General features: G+C 35.8%; 1 protein-coding gene across 4 annotated transcripts in view; it reads left to right on the top strand.

Annotated features, from left to right (window-relative positions):
• The window catches only part of MARK1 (microtubule affinity regulating kinase 1), a 104,746-nt gene extending 83,676 nt beyond the window's left edge, over nucleotides 1–21,070 (top strand). For 2 of the 4 annotated variants that reach the window (XM_069459649.1, XM_069459648.1), the window contains 6 exons: nucleotides 632–785; nucleotides 1,064–1,257; nucleotides 7,383–7,483; nucleotides 8,770–8,934; nucleotides 9,907–10,158; nucleotides 18,462–21,070. In XM_069459649.1, the coding sequence (XP_069315750.1) occupies nucleotides 632–785; nucleotides 1,064–1,257; nucleotides 7,383–7,483; nucleotides 8,770–8,934; nucleotides 9,907–10,158; nucleotides 18,462–18,816 (1,221 nt within the window). In that variant the 3' untranslated portion in view covers nucleotides 18,817–21,070. Of the gene's footprint in view, nucleotides 1–631; nucleotides 786–1,063; nucleotides 1,258–7,382; nucleotides 7,484–8,769; nucleotides 8,935–9,903; nucleotides 10,159–14,587; nucleotides 14,633–18,461 lie in introns of all 4 variants that reach the window. The other 2 variants (XM_069459647.1, XM_069459646.1) reach the window with 2 other exon arrangements.
• The last annotated feature ends 367 nt before the right edge of the window (nucleotides 21,071–21,437 follow it).

Raw genomic sequence — 21,437 nt, 5'->3', positions numbered from 1 at the left:
ACAAACAACTTTTGTGTTATAGGGAGGGGGTGGTGCATCAACCCCAATTGACTGCGCTTAGTTCTAAGTAGATGTGATTTCCTGATCGAAGCCAATAAACCAAAAATTGTTTTTGTAAATATGGAGACAATAAACAATATACATATATATACATGCATGTATATGTGCATGTGCATATGTATGTATATAGACATATGTATATGTATTTAAGATTTTAGATTTTATCCTAAGTTTGAATCTCAACAATATCCCTTGACTCTCTTAACCTCAGTTTTTCCATCTATAAAGTGCAGGTTAATACATCATAGGTTTGTTGTAACAAGTAAACAAAGTAATATACACAAAGAGCTTAGCATGGTGCCTGGTATATAATAACCATTCAGTAATTGGTAGCTATTACTTGGTGTTTGACTAAACTAAGGATTTATACACAATAGCAGATGATTGCGAGTAAACATTGATGTTCTCTCCCCTCCTGCTTGCCAACTTGAAGTTCTGTGTCCAAAACCACACTATTTTAGTTCTGATTACTCCTCATATAGCTTTGAAGTATTCAGAAAATCAAGAAAATATGTTGTTTGTATAAACTTTTTTTGTTTTAAAACCCTGATGGTCTCTCTTTGTCTTTTAGTTTGAAGGCGGTGAGTCATTATCCAGTGGAAACTTGTGTCAGAGATCCCGGCCCAGTAGTGACTTAAACAACAGCACTCTTCAGTCCCCTGCTCACCTGAAGGTCCAGCGAAGCATTTCTGCAAATCAGAAGCAGCGGCGTTTCAGTGATCATGGTGGGGGAAACAGTCCATAAGTGAAAAGACACACTGGTTCTACCCAGACTTATGTTTTTTAAACATCATATGTTCGTACCTCTGTGTGCTCGTGTCATCCAGTTCTCACGGCTTTATGTTACTTTGCAGGGACTGATCCGATTGTTTAATCAAAAGTGTAATCTTTGTTCAGAGCATAAAACATGCAAATACAGATAAGTTTAGTACAGGGTTTTTGTTTGTGAGAAGAAAATATATCATTTTTTCAGCTAATTACACTATTTTTTGAACAATTATAGTTGGTCCATCCATTCCTCCTGCTGTATCATACACCAAAAGACCTCAGGCTAACAGCGTGGAGAGTGAACAGAAAGAGGAGTGGGACAAAGACGTGGCTCGAAAACTTGGCAGCACGACAGTTGGATCAAAAAGCGAGATGACTGCAAGCCCTCTTGTAGGGCCAGAGAGGAAAAAATCTTCAACTATTCCCAGTGTGAGTCAATATTCTGGCATATTGCAATTTGTTGTCTTTATTAGTTTTCAGAGTTTTTTGTAAAAACCCTTATCTTTTTTTTTTTTTTAATGTTTCAAAACCTTTAAATGAATCGATTTAAAAAACACACAAAGGGGGCTGAGCTTCTCATAAATGCAATTTAAGAACAAAAGAAAATAAGAATTCTTAAAATAACACTTAACTTCACCACAAAATGGAGCATTAAACTTTCCTGCTTCATTTTTTTCCTGTTTGTAATATTTGCTTAAAATTATATTAGCACATTTAACCTTACATTTACAAATAAGCTATTTATCAAAGGCAGACTCAGCTAATAATTAGTTTATAAAGTTACCTCACATTATTCACTTAAAACAGCAAATTATAGAAATTATATAAAGGGAGCTAGAAGGGAAATTGATATGCCCTCCTGTAAGACAGTAGGAAAGAACAGAAATAGCAAATACAAAAGAAAACTAAGATATATGAAGGCTAGGAATAGAATCAGCAACATTCAGATAATAAGTATTTCAAAAGGAAAGGAGGTAAAATGAAGAGAAGGAAATAATTGAATAAATAAAAACAATAAATAAAAGAAGAGGGAAGACTTTATATTGAAACGACTCAGAATAGCAAACAGAAGCTAGAAGGAAAACCTACTCCTGCGCTCATTAAAGTGGAGTGTATAGATACCAAAAACTAATCAAAAAAACTTTTCAAAGATTCCAAAGTGAGGAACAAGATTCAGATTGACCTCAGATTTCTTAACAGCAACATGGATGTGGAAGGTGAATGGAGTATTGAAAGAAAAGCGCTTTGAACCTATTTTTTTTATCTAGCTAAGTTGTCATTTAAATGTGAAGGTATTAAAACATATTCTTAGGCATAAAATGTCTCAACTGTTTGGTTACACAGTGATTACTTGAAAACACCATAGCTGAAGGAAGTGTTCTTATAGGAAGAGAAATGAATCTAGAATGTTCCTGTAAAATATATGCAAGTTGAAGTAATCAAATGACTTACTAAATTATGTATGTGGTAACATACACAGAAAAAAAAATAATGAAAATTCAAACCAAAATTCTGGACAATAACCAGGGCATGAGGATAGGGGTGCAGATTAGAAGAATATAAACACACGCCTTGTTAGGCAGATGACAGGAACAAGTTTAAGAAATCAATAGTGGTAAGCAAACATGAGTTCAGGAACTTAAGGGCAAACAATATAAGAACAAAAATAGAATTACAACTTTTAAACCAACAGAAGAAGGAAAAAAAACCTTGATCTAGCCTATGGACAGGAGGAAAAAAAGTACATTAAATAGAAAACATGAAATAAGATACCAAAAAGCCAAACATACCTTAACTGCAAATGGGTTAAACTCCCCAATACTGAGTATTTCATTTAGTCAATTGAAGCCATACCTTTTTTGACTATATATGATTATTATTTGAATGTGTTTGTATGATATCATTAGATTATCAGTTCCTAGTCTGTGAAACAGATGTGCATAACCACTTTAAGAATTGATGTGTATAAACCACTTACCTCCCAACTTATGTGTTTGGAAATGATTCAACTATAATAGAGTTTAATGTATTTTTTTAAAAAGTAATTTTCCTAGGGAAGCCATCGTTTCCCTCATTGGCCGGAGGTCAGTTTCCAGTGTCATCACCCAACATAGAAAGAAAGAATTTGGTCCTGTATTTTCTACCACTCACCTAATTAACCTGTCATTTGACTCAGCTTGGTTTTATTTTCCCACGAGCATACTCAGTTTTGCCTGTCTCCGTAGCTGTCTTTATGTGGTGCTCTTGCCTGAAGTTCCCACCTTACGTTATGCAAATCTCATTTCTATAGGTCATTTCCAGTCCTGTTTCGTGCATGGAACATCCTATGACTGACTACTACAAATCTCATCAGCCATTATGATTGCTAGACCTTGTTATTTAACACTTATCTTATCTCCTCATATTTTTAATCTGTTGTGTGTTGACACAATAGCTTCCTCAAAATCATTAGTGCTAAAGCATATAGTGTGGGTATTTAAAGCATATTTATTAGTTTAAAGAAGGCATAAAAATTAAGGGATTAGTTTAAATTCAGATTAAGTATGCCACACTTATCCTCATTTTCTAAAATATAAGCCAAAAGATTCAAGTAGAGAAATTCTAAGCCACTTAATACTAGATTTTTAAAAAATTACTATTCTAATTTTGGTAAATTGAGAAACCAAAATATATATTTTGTTTAATTTTAGCAATTCAGAAGTTTCTAAAATAAAAATTGATAGTCTCCTCTTTCCCATCCATTACTTTCCATTCTTGACTCCTAATATATAATATAACTAGTGCTAATTACTTAGGGTAAATTCTCCTGTAGGTTTTCCTTTGTTGAAATATGAGTGAACATATGTGCACATACAGGATTATTTTAGTTTTTATAAAAATGAGATCATATCTATAACATTCTAATTTTTCTCAATAGTATGGGGTCTTTCTAGATCAGAGCATCAGGATCTTTTTAACAGCAGCATATTATTTCATTGGTATTAATAGATAGATGTATCATACTTTATTCAACTTTTCTTTTGGTGAAGTTTTCAGAGTTTTCCATTTTTCAGAGTGTACATCCTTGTACATTTATGTTATTAGTATATTTCTATTAAATACATTCTCAAAGGTTCAACCTCGGGGTCTACATGACCGCACTTATTTGAACCTCAGCTGTGAAGAGTCAGGCTCATCACGCTCCCCAGCGCATGGCACACGGTCACCTTCGTCTTTGCAGGGACCCGTCCTCACTCCCACTCACCTCACCTAAAGCTCCAGCTCTGACGTGTTTTACTGGATGTCCTTGACTGTGTGTGCATCCTTGGGGTATAACATTTAAATTTTTAATAAATGCTATTGGAATAATTTTCTAAATAGGGTAATTTAGACAGTAATTATTTCTCCACAAGCTCATCAACAACTGGATATTATCAATCTATAAAATTTTTGCCAATCTGAAGGGCAAAAAAAAAAACACATGTCCTTTTGGTTTTAATTTGCATTTTCCTGGGTACTGGCCCAGTGGTGGGCCAGGACTGACGAACAGTGTGGCCCACAAATCCTAAAGTGTTCACCACCGTGTGACTCTTCACAGAAAAAGTTTGCTAACCCCTGCTTTAAAGCCAAAATATACAACTTTAGTACCTTTTTTGAGGTAATTTCTCAGGTAGAAGGCACTTGAGCATTTACAGTTTAAGCTATGTTATGTTGTAAAGTATTGACTGAACCCAGGAACATTTTTGCCAGTGACTCTATTATTTGTCAGTAAAATGGAGTTTAATGGAAAGTACCTAATCCATTCGAATGATATGATATGGCTCCTTACTTTCTAATGGAAAAAGAAATAATATCCATACTTTCATAGATAATTTAATAGGTGATAGTTTAATAGTACATTTATTATCTATAAAATCAGAAGCTTTTTTATTCAGTAGTAAAGCCTCTTGCTTGTAAGTATGATTCTGTGAGAGTATTGTTTAACATTAGTCTGGTATGTTGACTTAAGGGTGGTATTGTCAGATAATATTTAAAACTGACCAATTGATAAGACAGCAATGGGGGGGGAGAGTCTTGAATTAAATAGTTAAATAGATTAATGGTTAGAAAAATTTTTGGTTAATTATCTGAATCATCTGTTTCATTATTCATCACCCATAACCATTACAGGCTATAAATATAGGAGTGTATCTTAGCCCTTTGTGTTGCTATAAGAGAATACCACAGACTGGATACTTTATAAAGGAAAGAAATTTATTTCCCATAGTTCTGGATGCTGGGTAGTCTAATATCGAGGTGGCAGCATCTTTCAAGGGCCATTTTGATCCATCATCCCATGGCAGAAAGGCAAGAGGTCAAGAGGGCCTGCACCAGAGAGCAAGAGGGGGCCAAACTTGCTTTTATAACAAAGCTGCTCTTGAGATAACTAACGCACTACAGCAGTCACCATCCTTGCAGACAGAGCCCTCATCAGCGAATCACCTCTAGTGGACCACACCTCCCAACACTGTCTCGTTAGGGAGTGAGTTTCCACACAGGAACGTTGGGAGACACAGTCAAACCATAGCAGAGTGTTACTATTGGTAAGGGAAATTAGGATTTTCCCTCTAGAAATTCCCATTCAAAAATTACATGTGGGAATTAATAGAAAACCCTTGGTTAGGCAAGAAATTTGGAAGAATAGAAATATGTTATTGTCTTTTTTAATCAAGAAGACAATAAAACTTATAAATGTACTTTCCATTATTATCTATCATATGTATGAACAATACATATAGTATCAAATGATGTGAACTGCTATGATCTGAATGTTTATGTCCCTTCCAAAATTCCTATGTTGAAATCCTAATCCCAAAGGTGATGGTATTAGAAGTTGGGGCCTCCAGGGGTTGATTAGGTCATGAGGGCAGAGCTCTTACAAGTGGGATTAGTGCCCTTATCAGAGAGGCCTGAGGGAACTCATTCTGCCCTCTGTCTTGTGAGATTACAGCAAAAAGACAACATTCTAGAAAGCAGACCCCATCAGATGCTGAATCTCCTAGCATCTTGATCTCCCAGCGTCCAGAACTGTGAACAACAAATTTCTGTTGTTTATAAGCCACCCAGTCTATGGTATTTTGTTATAGCAGGCCAAATGGGCTAAGACATGAACTCTAAGAAAAATATTAATCAACTTTTTTACAAAATGAAGAGAAGGAGAGTTTATTTCTTTTAGGGTGACTCAGAAAGATTAAAAATTCTATAATAATTATAAAATATTGTATATAAAAATTACATAATTATAGAAATATTATTGCTTTACTATAAAAGAAGTTGTTTATATGGTTGGCTTCCACTTTGGGGAAGTTGCCAGACTGGAATTCAAGAGTGTGCAAGGGTAGTTTCCACCTGGTCCCCAAATCCTCAACAGAATGAGCATTACCTGGCCAGTAGTCACTAGAGTTTTGTTACTTGAACTTGGAAGATCAACTATAAAAGTGTGTTTTTTATAGGAACCTGTGTCAAATAGACTTGGTGAGCCTGTGCTTCCATAGCTTAACTTTTACATATCCTAAGTTTACCTGTGAAAATACAACTTAGGTACTTAGTTTTTAATTTATGCGTTTTTTATGTAACTGGTGACAAGAGTCATTTCCTCCTAGGAACCTGCACTATACAATCTTGTATATATGATTTTTTTTTTCCTTCTCCAAACTGAATTCAAGCAAATGTCATCTTTCTAGCCTTCGTGATTAAACAAATTTTAGCTTAATTATGTATTTTAAAGAATAGTGAAAGCTGGATTAGCCAAAACTAGGGATTTTTTTTTTTTCTGTTAGAGTAAGGATTAGACAGAAGATTATTTTATCCCTTTTGAAAATCATTCCTGAATATTTTATTGCTGGTAACTAGTCAAGATTTGGGCAGGCACAACAGGGGTTATAGGTCAAGGGTTGTGTGCATGGTAAGGAGAATCACCCATCTGTCTATTCCTTTTTGCTTATTTTTTCTCTTTTCTCCAAAGCTCCTCAGAGTGGGCCTACCTTTTGGTTAAAACCTGAGTGAGACCAGAGGAAACATCCTCAGAGTGGCACTGCACATACCTCTGTTGGTGGCCTCAGCTGGGCATGCCTTTGATCCTGGAGCCTTAGTCTCCTTACTGTTCCCATTGGCTGGGGGGCTTCCCACAGGCTTCCCTGTAGGTGTGCTGTCTTCAGGCCACAGCTTCCTGTTGGCGATGATACTCAGTGTGGGGTTGACTCTAGCTCCCAGTGACTTAGGTCTGCCTGTGCCCCCGCTGTGCCCTTTCCCTACCACCAGCTCACAAAAGAGAGAGTGAATAGAAACCCAGCTTTCTTGTTGCTTCCAAACAACTGCTGGCTACTGCTATATAAGAGAGTAAGCTAAACCTCCTAAAACTGTTTTTTATGCTTTGCCTTTTACTTCTGAAATCTAAACAAGAGAGAGGCAGAAGATAGATCTTATTAATGTAAGATTCTGATCAATTAAAATTCTACAAAGCCAGTTTAAATTCATTTCTTTGACTTTCCACAAATATAGTTAGAATTTTAATTTTTTTTGTTTCCTTCTTAAAGAACAATGTGTATCCTGGAGGTAGCATGGCAAGAAGGAATACCTATGTTTGTGAAAGGACCACGGATCGATACATGGCATTACAGAATGGGAAAGACAACAGGTAAAAGTCATAGTGCCAAGCAGTAATACCATTGCTACTGTTGTTAGTGCTCTTGCTGAAACGACTGCAAATGGATGGGTCAAGTGAGAAGGAAATACACAATAATAAGATTGCAGCCAACTATTCCTACTAAGGCATCTCCCCTTCTGTACCAGCATGGAAGGATAGGGAAATATTTAGGGAAATCAGGAGGTAAATTTCTTCCCCTGTGAATTTCTGCATAAAATCTGATAGTAAATATTTCCCTATAACAAAGCAGGTTGAACCATCCTGAGCTAATCTTTATAATATGAATCTTATTCTCTTACGTACCTGCTGCCTCCTTCCCTGTCCCCCTCCCATCAAGTAATTACTGTATTACTTGAACAATAAAGGTTTTATTTTCCTTCCTCTAAAAAAATATGGCCATCTCAACTGATCATTCAGAACCCCACACAATTCTTAAAGTGTTTTCTTTCAAATGATAATAAATCATATTATTTTTATTATTTAAAAAAATTAACTTCTTTCCATCATGAGTTAGAAGGACTGCTCATCAATACAGTACAAAGACATGGAGCCTATTCTAATGAAGTCCTGTTTTTAGTACTAGCTCCAGTCATTTCAGTAGAGTGGACAGACCGCTCTTACATTTGTTTCTTCTCAATTAGTGGGCATGTAAAGTAAGTGTTGTTGTAAGGCATACAAAGATAAATGTTGTGTCTTCCTTGGACATAACATCTTTTAGGCTAGAAAGATAACTGGAAATTGATTTCAGACTTATGATATTTTTCTATACTAAATCCTAATCTGAAGCTCCTTTAATATACAACAGTTAACCTGTTGACTCATGATCTAAAAGCATTTTGATGATGGTTCCAGGGATAATATTTTTTGAAAAATTATGAATTCTTAGTGTATGAACAGTGGACAATGAACTGCAATGAACACATCATACAAACTATGATTTTGGGGTAGTGAAAAGTGTCTCCAATTATAATCATTTTATCTGAAACTGTCATACAACCACAAAAATAATTTTATACCTTCTCATAGTCACACACAGAGTGTGTGTGACAACTGTTTCATAGAAGATAGTGATAAATTCACCCTGTACAAATTTAACAAGAATATTAACTGTTTTATTAGACACTAATAATGCCCCAATGTTAGTTTCTTTTAAGTGTTTCAGTCATGAAGGGTGTTAGTCAATTTAGATTTTTAAAAATCTAGTTCTTAAATTTTAGTAAACTGTGGTTTTTCTTTTTTATTTTTTCTTGGTCTTCTCCACTGCTCTGTGTCGAAAGCCTTACAGAGATGTCTGTGAGTAGCATATCTTCTGCAGGCTCTTCTGTGGCCTCTGCTGTTCCCTCAGCACGACCCCGCCACCAGAAGTCCATGTCCACTTCTGGTCATCCTATTAAAGTCACACTGCCAACCATTAAAGACAGCTCTGAAGCTTATCGGCCTGGGTAATGTGTTGGTTACATTTCATTTTGTTAAGAATTTTAAAAGGTATAGCACCCTGTGAAAATGATAGTCACCACCACATTAAGAGCTTTCTGAACAGATTTAGTGTTTGTGGCAGAGGAAAAGTTGAATTGTAACATGAACTTACTATGTACTTTAGCTGTTATTGAAAATATTGCTTATAATTTAAATCATTTGCTAGAGGCATTTTTTTTAAGGATTTGATTTTAAATGTGTCAAGTAATGTATTGCTGCCTAATATATCATTTAGGTAAATTGAATTTTTTATGATTTAAATACACAAAAAACCACTAGACTGGGAGTTGGAACCCCTGGGTAATTGTCCTGGCTCAGTTACTTGTTCTTAATAAAACTGGGCTTTAGTTTTCCTGTCAGTGAAACAGATGAACTCAAAGAGCCTGTTCAGGTATAAAATTATGTGTAGTATTTGTTGTCTATTTTAGGATTTCTCAAATTCAGAGCATCTGAACATTTTAGCCCTTTGATAGTTAGGTTTGTTAGCAATATTGGTAGTGTCATAGAGCGTTGTGCTACAACAAATGCCTAGATTGGAAATGGGAAATTATTTTACTCAAAGCCTTTTTAGTAAACAATAAAATCTGTGTTCCACATTGTGACATGGTTTAAATTGAAGGTAGTAAAAAAGTATGTGAAACATCCCTGGTTTGGCATTCTTCTTACTGCAAAGCATTTGTCTTTGTTTCCTTGTTTCAGTAATACCTTAATCTTTGGTGACCAAATTTTTATAAAAGACATTTAGTTTCAGACTGAAATTTTATCCGTTTGCAATGATACAATAAATAAAATTAACCCATGTCTCACATCTCTAATGTGAACAAATAAAATATGGTTGAAAGAAGTAGTCATAGCCTTTTTTTTTTTTCCAGTTTTTAGCATGATTGAAAGCTTTTCCTGTCCTTTTCTAAATAATATATCTTAATTTGTCCCAGCAGTACAACCCAGAGAGTGCCTGCTGCTTCCCCATCTGCTCACAGTATTAGTGCTTCCACTCCAGACCGGACCCGTTTTCCCCGAGGGAGTTCAAGCCGAAGCACTTTCCATGGTGAACAGCTCCGGGAGCGACGCAGCGCAGCTTATAATGGGCCACCTGCTTCACCGTCCCATGAAACGGGTGCATTTGCACACGCCAGAAGGGGAACATCAACTGGTATAATAAGCAAAATCACATCCAAATTTGTTCGCAGGTCAGTACCAATATACTGTCCTGTTTTGTTTCCTCTGTGAGTTATAAAGGAAACTTGATTTTTTTTCTTGAATCTTTTTAGTGATTTTCCAAAGTGGTTTCATGGCATTTCATTAGAGCTGCTCTTTTACAGAGTTGGAAGAAAAAAAATCCAGGAAGACATAAAGTCTTCTTCCTAAAGAGAAAGAAACAAAAAAAAAAATGAACTAAATAAGAATTTTTAAAGTCTGTAAAATAAAGTGGGAAAGAGCAAAACTTGACATCAAAAATGTATTTTAACAAAAAGATTATCTCATATTTAAAAGCCTTGATTTAGAAAAAGGAATTAAATATGAACTTACATGTGTCTCTCAAATATTTATCTTAAAAATACTTTTAAATTGTTCACATTATAATAACATATAGTTTACCTTTTTTCTTCTTTGTATAAAAAGCCTACATACTAGATTAACATAGATTACTTATATAATTTTATGTCATAAAATCTTAACATCAAAACATAGTAAACACAAAATGAATACACGTACAGCAAAGTTCTAATCTGATCAAACAGCACAGTTGTGCTGTTTTCTAAAAAGTGAGCATATATATAAAGTGCCCAGTGATGATACAAGTTGCTGAACATAATGCAGGTTGATGTAAATTTGACCGATTACTGTGTCCCACTAAATGCCTACTTAAGCCCCATCATGTACAAAGCAGTTTGTTAGGTGCCGAGCAGGATATAAAGATGGATAAGACGGCATCTGTGCCCTCCAGATTCTCGCTGTCTTGGAAGAAGCAGACATGTAAACAACTGGCCGTGATATAAAGCAGAATGTGTGCTAAAAAAGAAGCGTGGGCAACCTGCTGAAGGAGTTTAGAGGAAGGCACAGAAGTTTCTGTCTAAGGGGGGAAGTGAAGGTTCCATATCATAGTTGTTTGAGCTGAGGCTTCACTGATGAGTAAGAAACTATTATAGTTGCTTTCAAGAATATTAATTGAATACTTAATTTTCAGTGTTGTTGTTGTTCCTTGGATTTCGAAGAGTAGATGTGGAAAAGAGAAGAAGCAGCTTTAGTCTCGTGCCTTTTCATGGAGCTATTTATAGACTCGGTTCACAGATCAGTTGGCCCAGAATTACAGAACTGAATTTAAAACTTTTAAGTCCTCAAATGGAACATTAGTTTCTAACCATATCAATAAATGAGTTTGTACCATTTGGGCAATTACTCTGCAACATGACAACTTGATAAACAAAGCTAAAAGCTCACCAACGGAGTCAGCATGAAAGTTAGATGATAGTGTTAGTTGACCATCTGCAGGGACTAGTCAGATTATCCGTAGTTTCTGCTTTTGGAATTTGGCTGACTAAGGCCATTTTGGAAAGCCAGTACTTTCTCGTGGGTAAGCCAGGATTAGTTTTTAAATGAGGAAAAATAGGTTTTTGAGTTTAATGCTTGATTACTAATTGTGCATTAAGCATTCTGCAAAATATTTCTCTTGACCTTGCAATGAAAAATTAGATTCTGAAGAAACTTAGTAAAGAGTACTCTGGACAAGAAGTCAAGAAACAGAATGTCACAGTAAGAAAAAATGCCTTACAGATGGTATGTTGGGAGGTTTGGATGAAGGATCTCCATACAGTCATTTAACAAATACTTGAAGACCTACTACGTGCTGGGCATTTCCCTAGGCATTGTTGATATACCAGGAAGTGAGGCTAATATGGCTCCTTCCTGTGAGCTACTTACTATCTTGAAACATTCCACACGGTTGAAACGTTTCTCCCACTTGGCTCTGGTTTTCTCCTGGCTCACAAGCTAGCTATCCCTTCTCTTCGCTGGTTCTTTTTAGGCTCCCTTGCCTTTCTTCCTAACCTCTAAATACCAGAATGCCTGAGGGCTCAGTCTTTGTACATATTCTCCTCTCAGGTTTTCCTCACTCTCTTGGTGATCTCATTCCGGCTCATGACATTAGAGTCCATCTGTGAACAACTCCCAGATACATCTTATATCTTTAGCCCAAATCTCTCTCCGCAACTACAGACTTGTCTGTCCAATCGCCTGAATGTGTTCAAAATTCAACTCCCAGTCCTCTTCCAAACTTGTCCCTCCCTTATTCTTTACCATTTTAGGAAATGGCAGCACCACTTTTTTAGTTGCTCAGACTACAAACCTTGGCGTTCACCGTGACACCTCTCTCCCTAGTGCCACATCTCAGAGCCACGGGCAGGCTGTGCCGGCTCCAGCACCTTCTCAGCACTTTCCAGGCTTTGGCCACTTCCGTCACTCTCACCACTGTCAATCCCGCACCTCCTGATAGGTCTCCTAGCTTCTGTCCTTGTCCTCCTCTTGTGTTGCCAGCAGTGTGAGTCTGATCATGTCACTCCTTGATTTTTAAAGCCCTGGATGAGCTCTCATCTTGCTCAGAATACAATTCAAAGCCTTCACAGTGGCCCACAAGGCCCTGTGTTGTCTGGCCACCCATTTCCGCTCTGACCTCTTCTTCTCCCACTCTTCCCCTTGCTGGTTCCAGACACAGGCACCTGACTGTCCTCAAGTATACCCGGCACACCCACTTCAGGATTTTGTACTTGCTATTCCTTCTGCCTGGAATTCTCTGCCCAAGATAACCTGCAGGGCTTACTTCTTTTACACCAAACCTTATGATTTTCTAACCATAGCTCATTCTTAGCCCATTAGGGAATAATCCAGTTTGTTCAGTTGAGTATATATTGCTACATATAAGGTATTTGGGTTTTAAGTTTGAAGTGTCAGAGAGCCATGCCATGCTGCGTATGCTCTTAAAGCCAGCTGTGCCTTCTGTAGCCCCATCTGCCTCCCCCCGTGGCTATGGACAGCACACTTCCTGGGCTGTTTGAAACCATTGCCAAGCAGCAGAAAGTCTTCCAGTCGGTGGTCCTACTGGCATCCAAGTAGGCAGGAACCAGGGTATGGGCCAATTGCTATTTCAACTAATTGTAGCAGACGAAATAGGGTCTAATGGATATTTCACTCCTCATTCCTAAAGTTTGGCAGCAGTGAAATAGGTATGTGCTAACAGTGAGTTATAAGGCAAAATATAAATAGGACAGAAAAGTCCAGTGAAACTTACATCCCTTCCTATTAAAGGAATTTTATCGTAGCAGCGGGAGTCAACAGCTCTTTCTTGTCAAGCTGGTGCACTGCCCTTCTGTGTATGTCAGTTCCCCTACACATACCTGAAAATGCACAGTTCACTTTGAACCTACTCAAAAATGTTTTATTTCTTTCAGTGGGCTATAATAAAAATAGATTTGTATAGGTGGCATTGGATTTTATGATACTTCCCAATGAAAATGCCAGTTGCTAAAAATAGAAATTTAAGAAACTCTATGTGAATGTGAGAATACATTTTATTGTCCTTTAATTCAGGTAGAAAAATGGTTTTTATGCAATATGTTTGTTAAGAAAGGCCTACAGTTAAAGACCCTGAGAGGCATAAGGCATTCATATCCTTAATAACCACTTAAAGTTTTAGAGCTTGGTGTGTGGATGTGTTGTTTTCATGGGAGAGTGGCACTGATTTTACTTCTGTTGCATTCAGTTTACATAAGTGATAAAATGTTTCTGGAATGGCTAAAACATTAAGACAACATTAACTTAAGAAATCAAGTTGGTGATTTTTCCCAGCTATTTACTAGTATTTTGCTCTCTGTCACAAGGTATTTAATTAACTTTTAAAAACAACAAAGTGGTTAAAATTTTGGTAGCCTTCAAAAATACTAATTATATTCAACACAAGGACAGTTAGGAGTGTTTTCCTGATTTTATTTCACAGGTGAATATCCAGGTAAGATCAGTGTTTTTGTTTAAGATTGAATCTGTTTTTAGACTCACCTGCTTGGATAGGCTTTTGATTTGCTTTAATATTTTATCATGTGCATGAATTGTTAGCATAACTTCCGAAGTAAATTAATTGCTTATTTTAAAGTTGGTATTTACTTTTAGAAATATTTACCTATGTGTTGAGCTTTATTTCTAACTTACAAGGTTAATTTATATTTTCTCTGAATTGAGCGACTACTAGAATTATATGTAATAACAAATATGAAGTTGAATCTTGCTGTTGACAATTATTAAATAGTTTTAACTTTAGATTAAACTAAACCAAAGGATAAATTATGACTTTAAAATTGTGGCTGGTAATTGGAAGATGATGTAAAAAAAAAAAAAAATTCTCAACTTTCACCTAGTATCTCCTCTTGATAATACCCAGTAGACGCTCAATAAATGATAGTTACATGTGGTTATGATGAAAAACATGAGAAATAGTATTAGACTAATAATAGAAAACTGTCATGGTAGAAGTTTGCTCAACAAGTTAATTTTAAAATCATTTTAGATGTAGGTTTTCTTGATATATTTTTCACTTTTATCATTAAATCTCAACCTTCACTTTGTTTTGAGGGATCCAAGTGAAGGCGAAGCCAGTGGCAGAACCGACACCTCAAGGTGAGGAGCCACTATCAATCCTTCGCTGCTAGGTCCCTGTGTCTGAAAGCTACTTTGGAAATACTTATCGCACTTAATCATCATGAATAGAACTAATAACTAGATACATGTATATTTTAAATTTTTATATTGGGGTGGGTTTTCATAATGTTGCCTAGCATTTAAGTTTAAGTTAATGAACTTGAAGTTTGTTTTCCAAACATTATTTTGAATTGTACACTTGGTAGAGAAATAGCCTTTCTGTTGTATAAAATATGTCATAGCAGAAGAATTAATAGATGAAAATGTACTGATCTTTTTCTCCATAAAATGGTGTAACCAAAATGAGTCTTTTGAAGAAAGCAAAATAGCACAAATAACACAGAACACTGAGATAATTAAATATGTAGGAAGATCTGATATTAGTAATATATTTTAGATGAGAATTCAGTGTTGGACCACATTTAAAAATTATCCTGCCATACTTTATGTTGTCTTTTTGTTTTGTTTTGACGTTTAGAACTAGTTGTGTATTCATTCTGGTGGTGGGTTTCAAACTGGAGCACACTCAGAATCACAGGGAGGACTTGCTGAAAAGATTCCTGAGCCCACACCCCTGGCTTCCCCTTCAGCTGATGGGAAGAGGGGGGAGGGGCCGAACATTTGGGTTTCTAACAAGTTCCCAGGAGACTCTAAGGCTGCTGCTCTGGGGACCACATTACGGACACGTTAGTACTCGGGTTCACATTGTATAAATGGGAAATTTAAGAAATGAAGGCATTAAATCGTCTTGAGTGTACACAAGCAGTAAGGGATGCAATATAAATCTTAGAGCCACAGTAGGGTAGACGTCTGGCTTCATTCAGGAGCTGTTTTGACCAGCTGAACACCAGCCTCTAATTTAATTTTTACTTTTTAAATTATTAAAAATGTAAAACATAATGAACTTTGGGAAAACTTTACTAAGCATTGCTATGTAGTCTTTTTTACAAACTGCGCTATATTTATGTTTACTAATAATAGTTGCAATGTTTCTTTGTGGAGTTAGGTGCCTGAGTCACCATGGTAGGAAGCCAAAGGGAGGCAAGACAAATATTTTTAACTTTCTTCTGCCTTTTAAATAAACACAGGAGACTTTTTTAGTCCCTCCCCCACTTAGTCTTCACTTTTGAGCCCCCTCCTTGCATCTCATCCTGTATTTCCACTAAATTTTCCTCTGAGATATTTAATAGTATGTAGTGTCACAGGTGGCTGCTAATATTGAAATTAATCTGCATGCATTTTTATCCTTTTAATATGACTACATGATTTTATTAACATAAGAATTTAGCAATTTTTTACTTTCCCTTTTGTTTGGTTGTTGTTGGGTTTTGTTTTCTTTTTTGCTTTCGAAGAAAGGTTTATTGAATACAAACTGCAAGGTACTTGGTGGTCATTTCATCATCACAACAATGAGGTGAAAAATACCCATTTTACAGATAAGGAAACAATAAGGATCATAGGTGGGATAAAAACAGTTCTAATGAGGCTCTATCATTTTTGAGAGATGGTGTGTTAGAGTGGCTAGAAGCACCGGCTCTCGAGCCACATCACGTGGGTTTGAGCTGTGTCTACCACTTACCTTGCTGTGTGGCTTTGGGGAAGTTACTTCAACTCTTCCTGCCTCCACCTCCTCATCCTGACTGCCTTGTAGTGCCGTTGTGGGGGTAAATGGGTAAATATTACATGTTATGCATGTACTGCACATAGTTATGCAATTACTGCACATAGTAAGTGCTCAATAAATGTTAGCTGTTATTCTGTTGGTATCCACATTTCTGGGAGCTTTTTATAGTTGACGTTATCAGTGGTGATGTTTGTGAGACTACACACAGAAAAACATCTTACATCTGCCTGTTGTCTTACAGTCATCTTAAGGTGGAACGGAAGGACAGCTAAACTTAAAATACGACATCTGAATTCAAATCTTCACTTCTCATCTCATTAGTTCTATGACCTTAGAAAAATAATTTAAATTTCCTAACCATCAGTTCTGTTTTTAAAATGAGTTCTCAATCAAGTGATCTCTCAGGTCCCTTCCAGCATGCTGATTCTATCACCAGAGTTAATACATGTGACCCTGATAAATGACTCTGGCTGGGTCTATAAGCCCAAAGAGGCCTGTGATGCAATGGCTTAGACTCAGTGAGCAAAAAGAGAAAAATGGAGAAGACAATGAAATAAGTACTTTCCGTACTATTTAGCAGTCCTTAGAAATTTATTTTCTCTACCTATTCCGTTCTTTATTTTCTCAAGCTTGCATGGTTTGCAGAGCTTCAGGGGCTCAGATACCTAGGAATGAAGGGGAGATATATATATATATATATATATATATATATAAAATTGTATAAATGTAAGTGTATATATGAATATACATTATAGTATTGATATAAAATGTATATGTTAATATATTTATGTAGCAGATTATAAACTCCTTCCAAAATATTATTTCTTTCTTAAATCACAGATAAGTGAGATAGGTTATCAAGTTAAAATTGCAACATCTGTATTTGGATAATTGCTAAGCAAATTTAATTACAGGTTATTCTCTATCATGAATGATCTATTAACTTCACCTTCCTATAATTATCTGAAATAGGTTTTCTGGTTCTATATTATTTCTGGGATACCTGCAATAAGTAAAATCCCATGAGGTTAATTCATTTAACAAGTACGTGTTTATCATCTACTATGTGCCCAGCACAATTCTAGATGCCTGAGATACGTCAGTGAAGGAAATAGACAAAACTCCTTGTCCTAAAGTTTACAATCTAGTGGTAAATTCAGATAAGAAATGATAAACCTAATAAATGGGTCAAATAATATATTAGGATGTGATAAGTACTATAAAGAAAAAATAGAGCAGGTTAAGGGGTATTGGCCATGCAAGGGTAGGAGTCAGGGTACAGTAGGGTGGTCGGGGGGGCCTCATGGAGAAAGTGAGCAGAGATTTGAAAAAGGTAAGGGAGTTAGCCATGCAGCCATGTGGGGTAGAGTGTTCCTGGCACAGGGAACAGCCTGCGCAACTGCCTTAAGCCGTGCGTTCGAGGAATGGCGTGGAAGCCAGTGTGTCCTGATAGGAGTGAGCAAGGAAAAAAATAACAGGGGTGGGGTGGGAGGAGGAGTGGGACTGTAGGTCAGGTGAAGGCCTGTAGACTATTTTCAATATGTCATTAGTGACATGAGAAATCACAGGAGGATACTGAGAGGTATGGGATAATCTGACATCTTTACATAATTGCAACAAAACATTCTTAATATTATCAGGTATAAATTATTCTCTTTCCCTCTATAGTTATTATATTCCTCCTTCTCAAAAAGCGCAGGAAAAAAGAAATTTTTCTCTATATTTCAAAAATGTATATTTACAAGCAGAATATTAGTGGTCCCTGTTTTGCATACGTGTATATATATAGATATATGTAGAATGGAGAATCTGTATTTAGATATATTTACCACATGTATGTATTATATAAAATGGAAAATCTGCTTTTGTAAACTTGAATAGAGAAATATAGAACTGAAAAAAAGGTTAAGTTCTTCACTTTCAGCTGCAGACTTGTTTCCCACAAATATATTTAAGAAAATATGCTATTTTAGGTTGAAGATATTAAAAGTAAAAACAGATGGCATCTTGGGGTCTGTTTTTGTACCAGCAAGATAACGTAAATCTTTGTGTCTATCTGAAGGTAGTCTGCAAATTGAGTAGTTTTATTAGGCACTGAATTATGACCACTTACATATGTGTTTTGATTTCTTTGCTGAATAGAATTTTTGTTTTCATTCTTTCCCTTTGCCCTCTTTTTTCCAGAAGTACATCAGGGGAACCAAAAGAAAGAGACAAGGAAGAGGGTAAAGATTCCAAACCGCGTTCTTTGCGGTTCACATGGAGTATGAAGACCACTAGCTCAATGGACCCTAATGACATGATGAGAGAAATCCGAAAAGTATTAGATGCAAATAACTGTGATTACGAACAGAAAGAGAGGTTTTTGCTTTTCTGTGTCCATGGAGATGCTAGACAGGATAGCCTCGTGCAGTGGGAGATGGAAGTCTGCAAGTTGCCACGGCTGTCACTTAATGGGGTCCGCTTCAAGCGAATATCTGGGACATCTATTGCCTTTAAGAACATTGCATCCAAAATAGCAAATGAGCTTAAGCTGTAAAGAAATCCAAATTTACAGGATCAGGGAAGACACATCCATATAAGAGGTACAGTTTTTGAATGTACTGGTAATGCCTAATGTGGTCCACCTGTGAATCTCCCCATGTAGAATTTGCCCTTAATGCAATAAGGTTATACATAGTTATGAACTGTAAAGTTAAAGTCAGTATGAGCTATAATAAATATCTGTAGCTTAAAAAGTAGGTTCACATGTACAGGTAAGTATATTGTGTATTTCTGTTCATTTCTGTTCATAGAGTTGTATAATAAAACATGATTGCTCAAAAACTTGTATAGTTGTCTAGATTTCTGCACATAAATGTACATTTGATGCTTTGAGTTGAAAATGTTCTTCCCTGTTATTTACATTCTGGTGGGTTTTTTAAATTCTTAACCTCCATCATGCAATTTTGAAAATTGTGTCCAGAATTAAAAGTGCACAGAAATAGTCTTTACAATTGTAGCATGGACTTTTTAAAATTATTTTAAAACCATATTTAAATTTAAACCAGAAGCTGATAAACAGATCAGCTTTATTATACACAGAATTACTCCTGCTTACCTTTGCTCTTATCCTTGTTATCAAACAAGGTTTCATTGAGAAAGATACAAAGGGTTTACAGTGTTGGCACTTAGAGTTTTTAAAATAAAGTATGTGAAAATAAATAATAGCTTTGCCTTGAGCTAACCAAGAAGTACTGGAGGTAAAGTTAAATCTACAAGTTTCTTTTGAACTTTGAAGTGTTTTCTGACCCACTGCTAACTGTAGCAGCAAAATTAAAAAGAAACAATACTTTATCTGGCTATTATAATGTAAACTGTCACTTAGGTTTGCTGCCTTCAGAATACCGCAATGTAATTGCGGGAATATACTACTATTGGGACTGTTTCATAGCACAAACTCATCTTTACAGTGTTGATCAATGCATCAGTTAAGAAATAATGCCACCTCAGGAATTAACTGGCATTGGGAACATTTGCCTCATTCTCCTGCCATCCTCTTCATCCACCCCCGCCGTTGTAATATCTGTAAGTACTTAAGAGACTTGTGGGCAAAACATACTATTTATAACAGTGTATTATTGATTTACGCTTACGTGGTTGTTCAGTTTGTTCCCATGTAACATTTGTTTTAAATATTTTGCCAGATTTCTTGTATTTATTCCACATCATTATGCCTAAAACGTGCGGCTTTGTAATTGGGCATTTGCCTACTTTTCTTTCATAATTAGTGATATATGCTATGTAAAATCACTAGTAAAGGTACATTTTAATACTTGTTATTTTATACTGAATTAGCCTTGGAGGTTGACTGTGCAATGTTATTTAATGTTGTAATTACTGTAATATCAAAATACGGGCCCCATCTGCACACTCCTGAGAAACAGAAAGTATAAAATTTTATCAGTTTAAGGAAAAATAAAGCTGTGATAAATACTGTAATTCTAACCTACCTTAGAAAGCTCTAAGTGTAGGTGATGCGCCGTTCCATAATGGCTCCCAGACTAGGATGAATTTTACATTCTGTACTGTACTGTGATGTAGCTTTCTTCTGTAACAGTTCTGTTCTAAAATGAAGTGTATTTTTGCCTTAGCAAAGGGTGGTGTTTGGAAAAAAAAAAAAACAAACTGTGTAGCCCCTTTTTAACCTAGTGTTCATTCAAAAAAATTGATGCAAATCTTTATTCACTTTCACTGGTGCACACTGAAATTTTACTTGAACAGTTCTCATAATAAAGCACTTGTCTTTTGCTCTTTATCAGAATGTGAATTACCTGTTTTCTGGTACAAAAGTATTCTGTATGAGGAGTTTATGTGTTTTAAATTTAGTTAGCAAGGGGTAAAGCTATGTAGGATTTCAAGATGCCATTATGACAAGAAAATTTAATCTTTTTATAGGCATTCCTATTGTTGAAATACTTTTTTAAAAAATAGTCCTCATGCCTTTTCCAAGGTAGAAAATGATATTTTTTACATTTTCTCACTCTGGCCAACTCTTCTGTGTTTGTGGAAAGGAATTTTCCTTCAATATTTTTTATGAACTAAAACTGAAATCTTGATATTCACTTTAGATTTTCCATTTTATGTGTTCATGGCAACATAAATATTTTTTGAAGATTTAGAGGCATTTTCAACATGTTTGCATAAATAAATACTAGTTTATGTTCACTGGCTATGCGATACCAGGATTTCCTTGGCTTCTGTTGAAATATTATTTGATATGACATCCCTTGTATTAAATTATTTTGTAGAAATTGGGGCACAGCATTTTATGTGATAAATAAAAATAAGATGAAATATACTTCAGAACCTTGACCCAATAATATTCTCTAAGGTAGAATCTGGTTTGAAACCCAAAAAGCCTTATTTTGAGGCTTTTCACCAACAGTACCACTTCACAATGTGGGCAACAAAAAGAAGGTGATGATCAAGGTGCCAATTTACTGTGATTCCATCAGTGTGTGGAAATGAATGATCTCTGCATTCATTTTAAAAATACCTCTTGAAGTACCTGCTATGTCTTAAGATACATGAAGGAATTATTTACGTATGGTTCCTGCCTCTCCAAGATTTCGGTTCATTTGAAAAGACAAAATGTAAATATGTGCACACTTAAAAAAC

This window comes from Eulemur rufifrons, chromosome 27 (assembly GCF_041146395.1).
Source record: "Eulemur rufifrons isolate Redbay chromosome 27, OSU_ERuf_1, whole genome shotgun sequence".
Classification (NCBI taxonomy): Eukaryota; Metazoa; Chordata; class Mammalia; order Primates; family Lemuridae; genus Eulemur; species Eulemur rufifrons.
The sequence above is the reverse complement of the archived record's forward strand: the minus strand, read 5'-3'. Positions and strand labels throughout refer to the sequence as shown.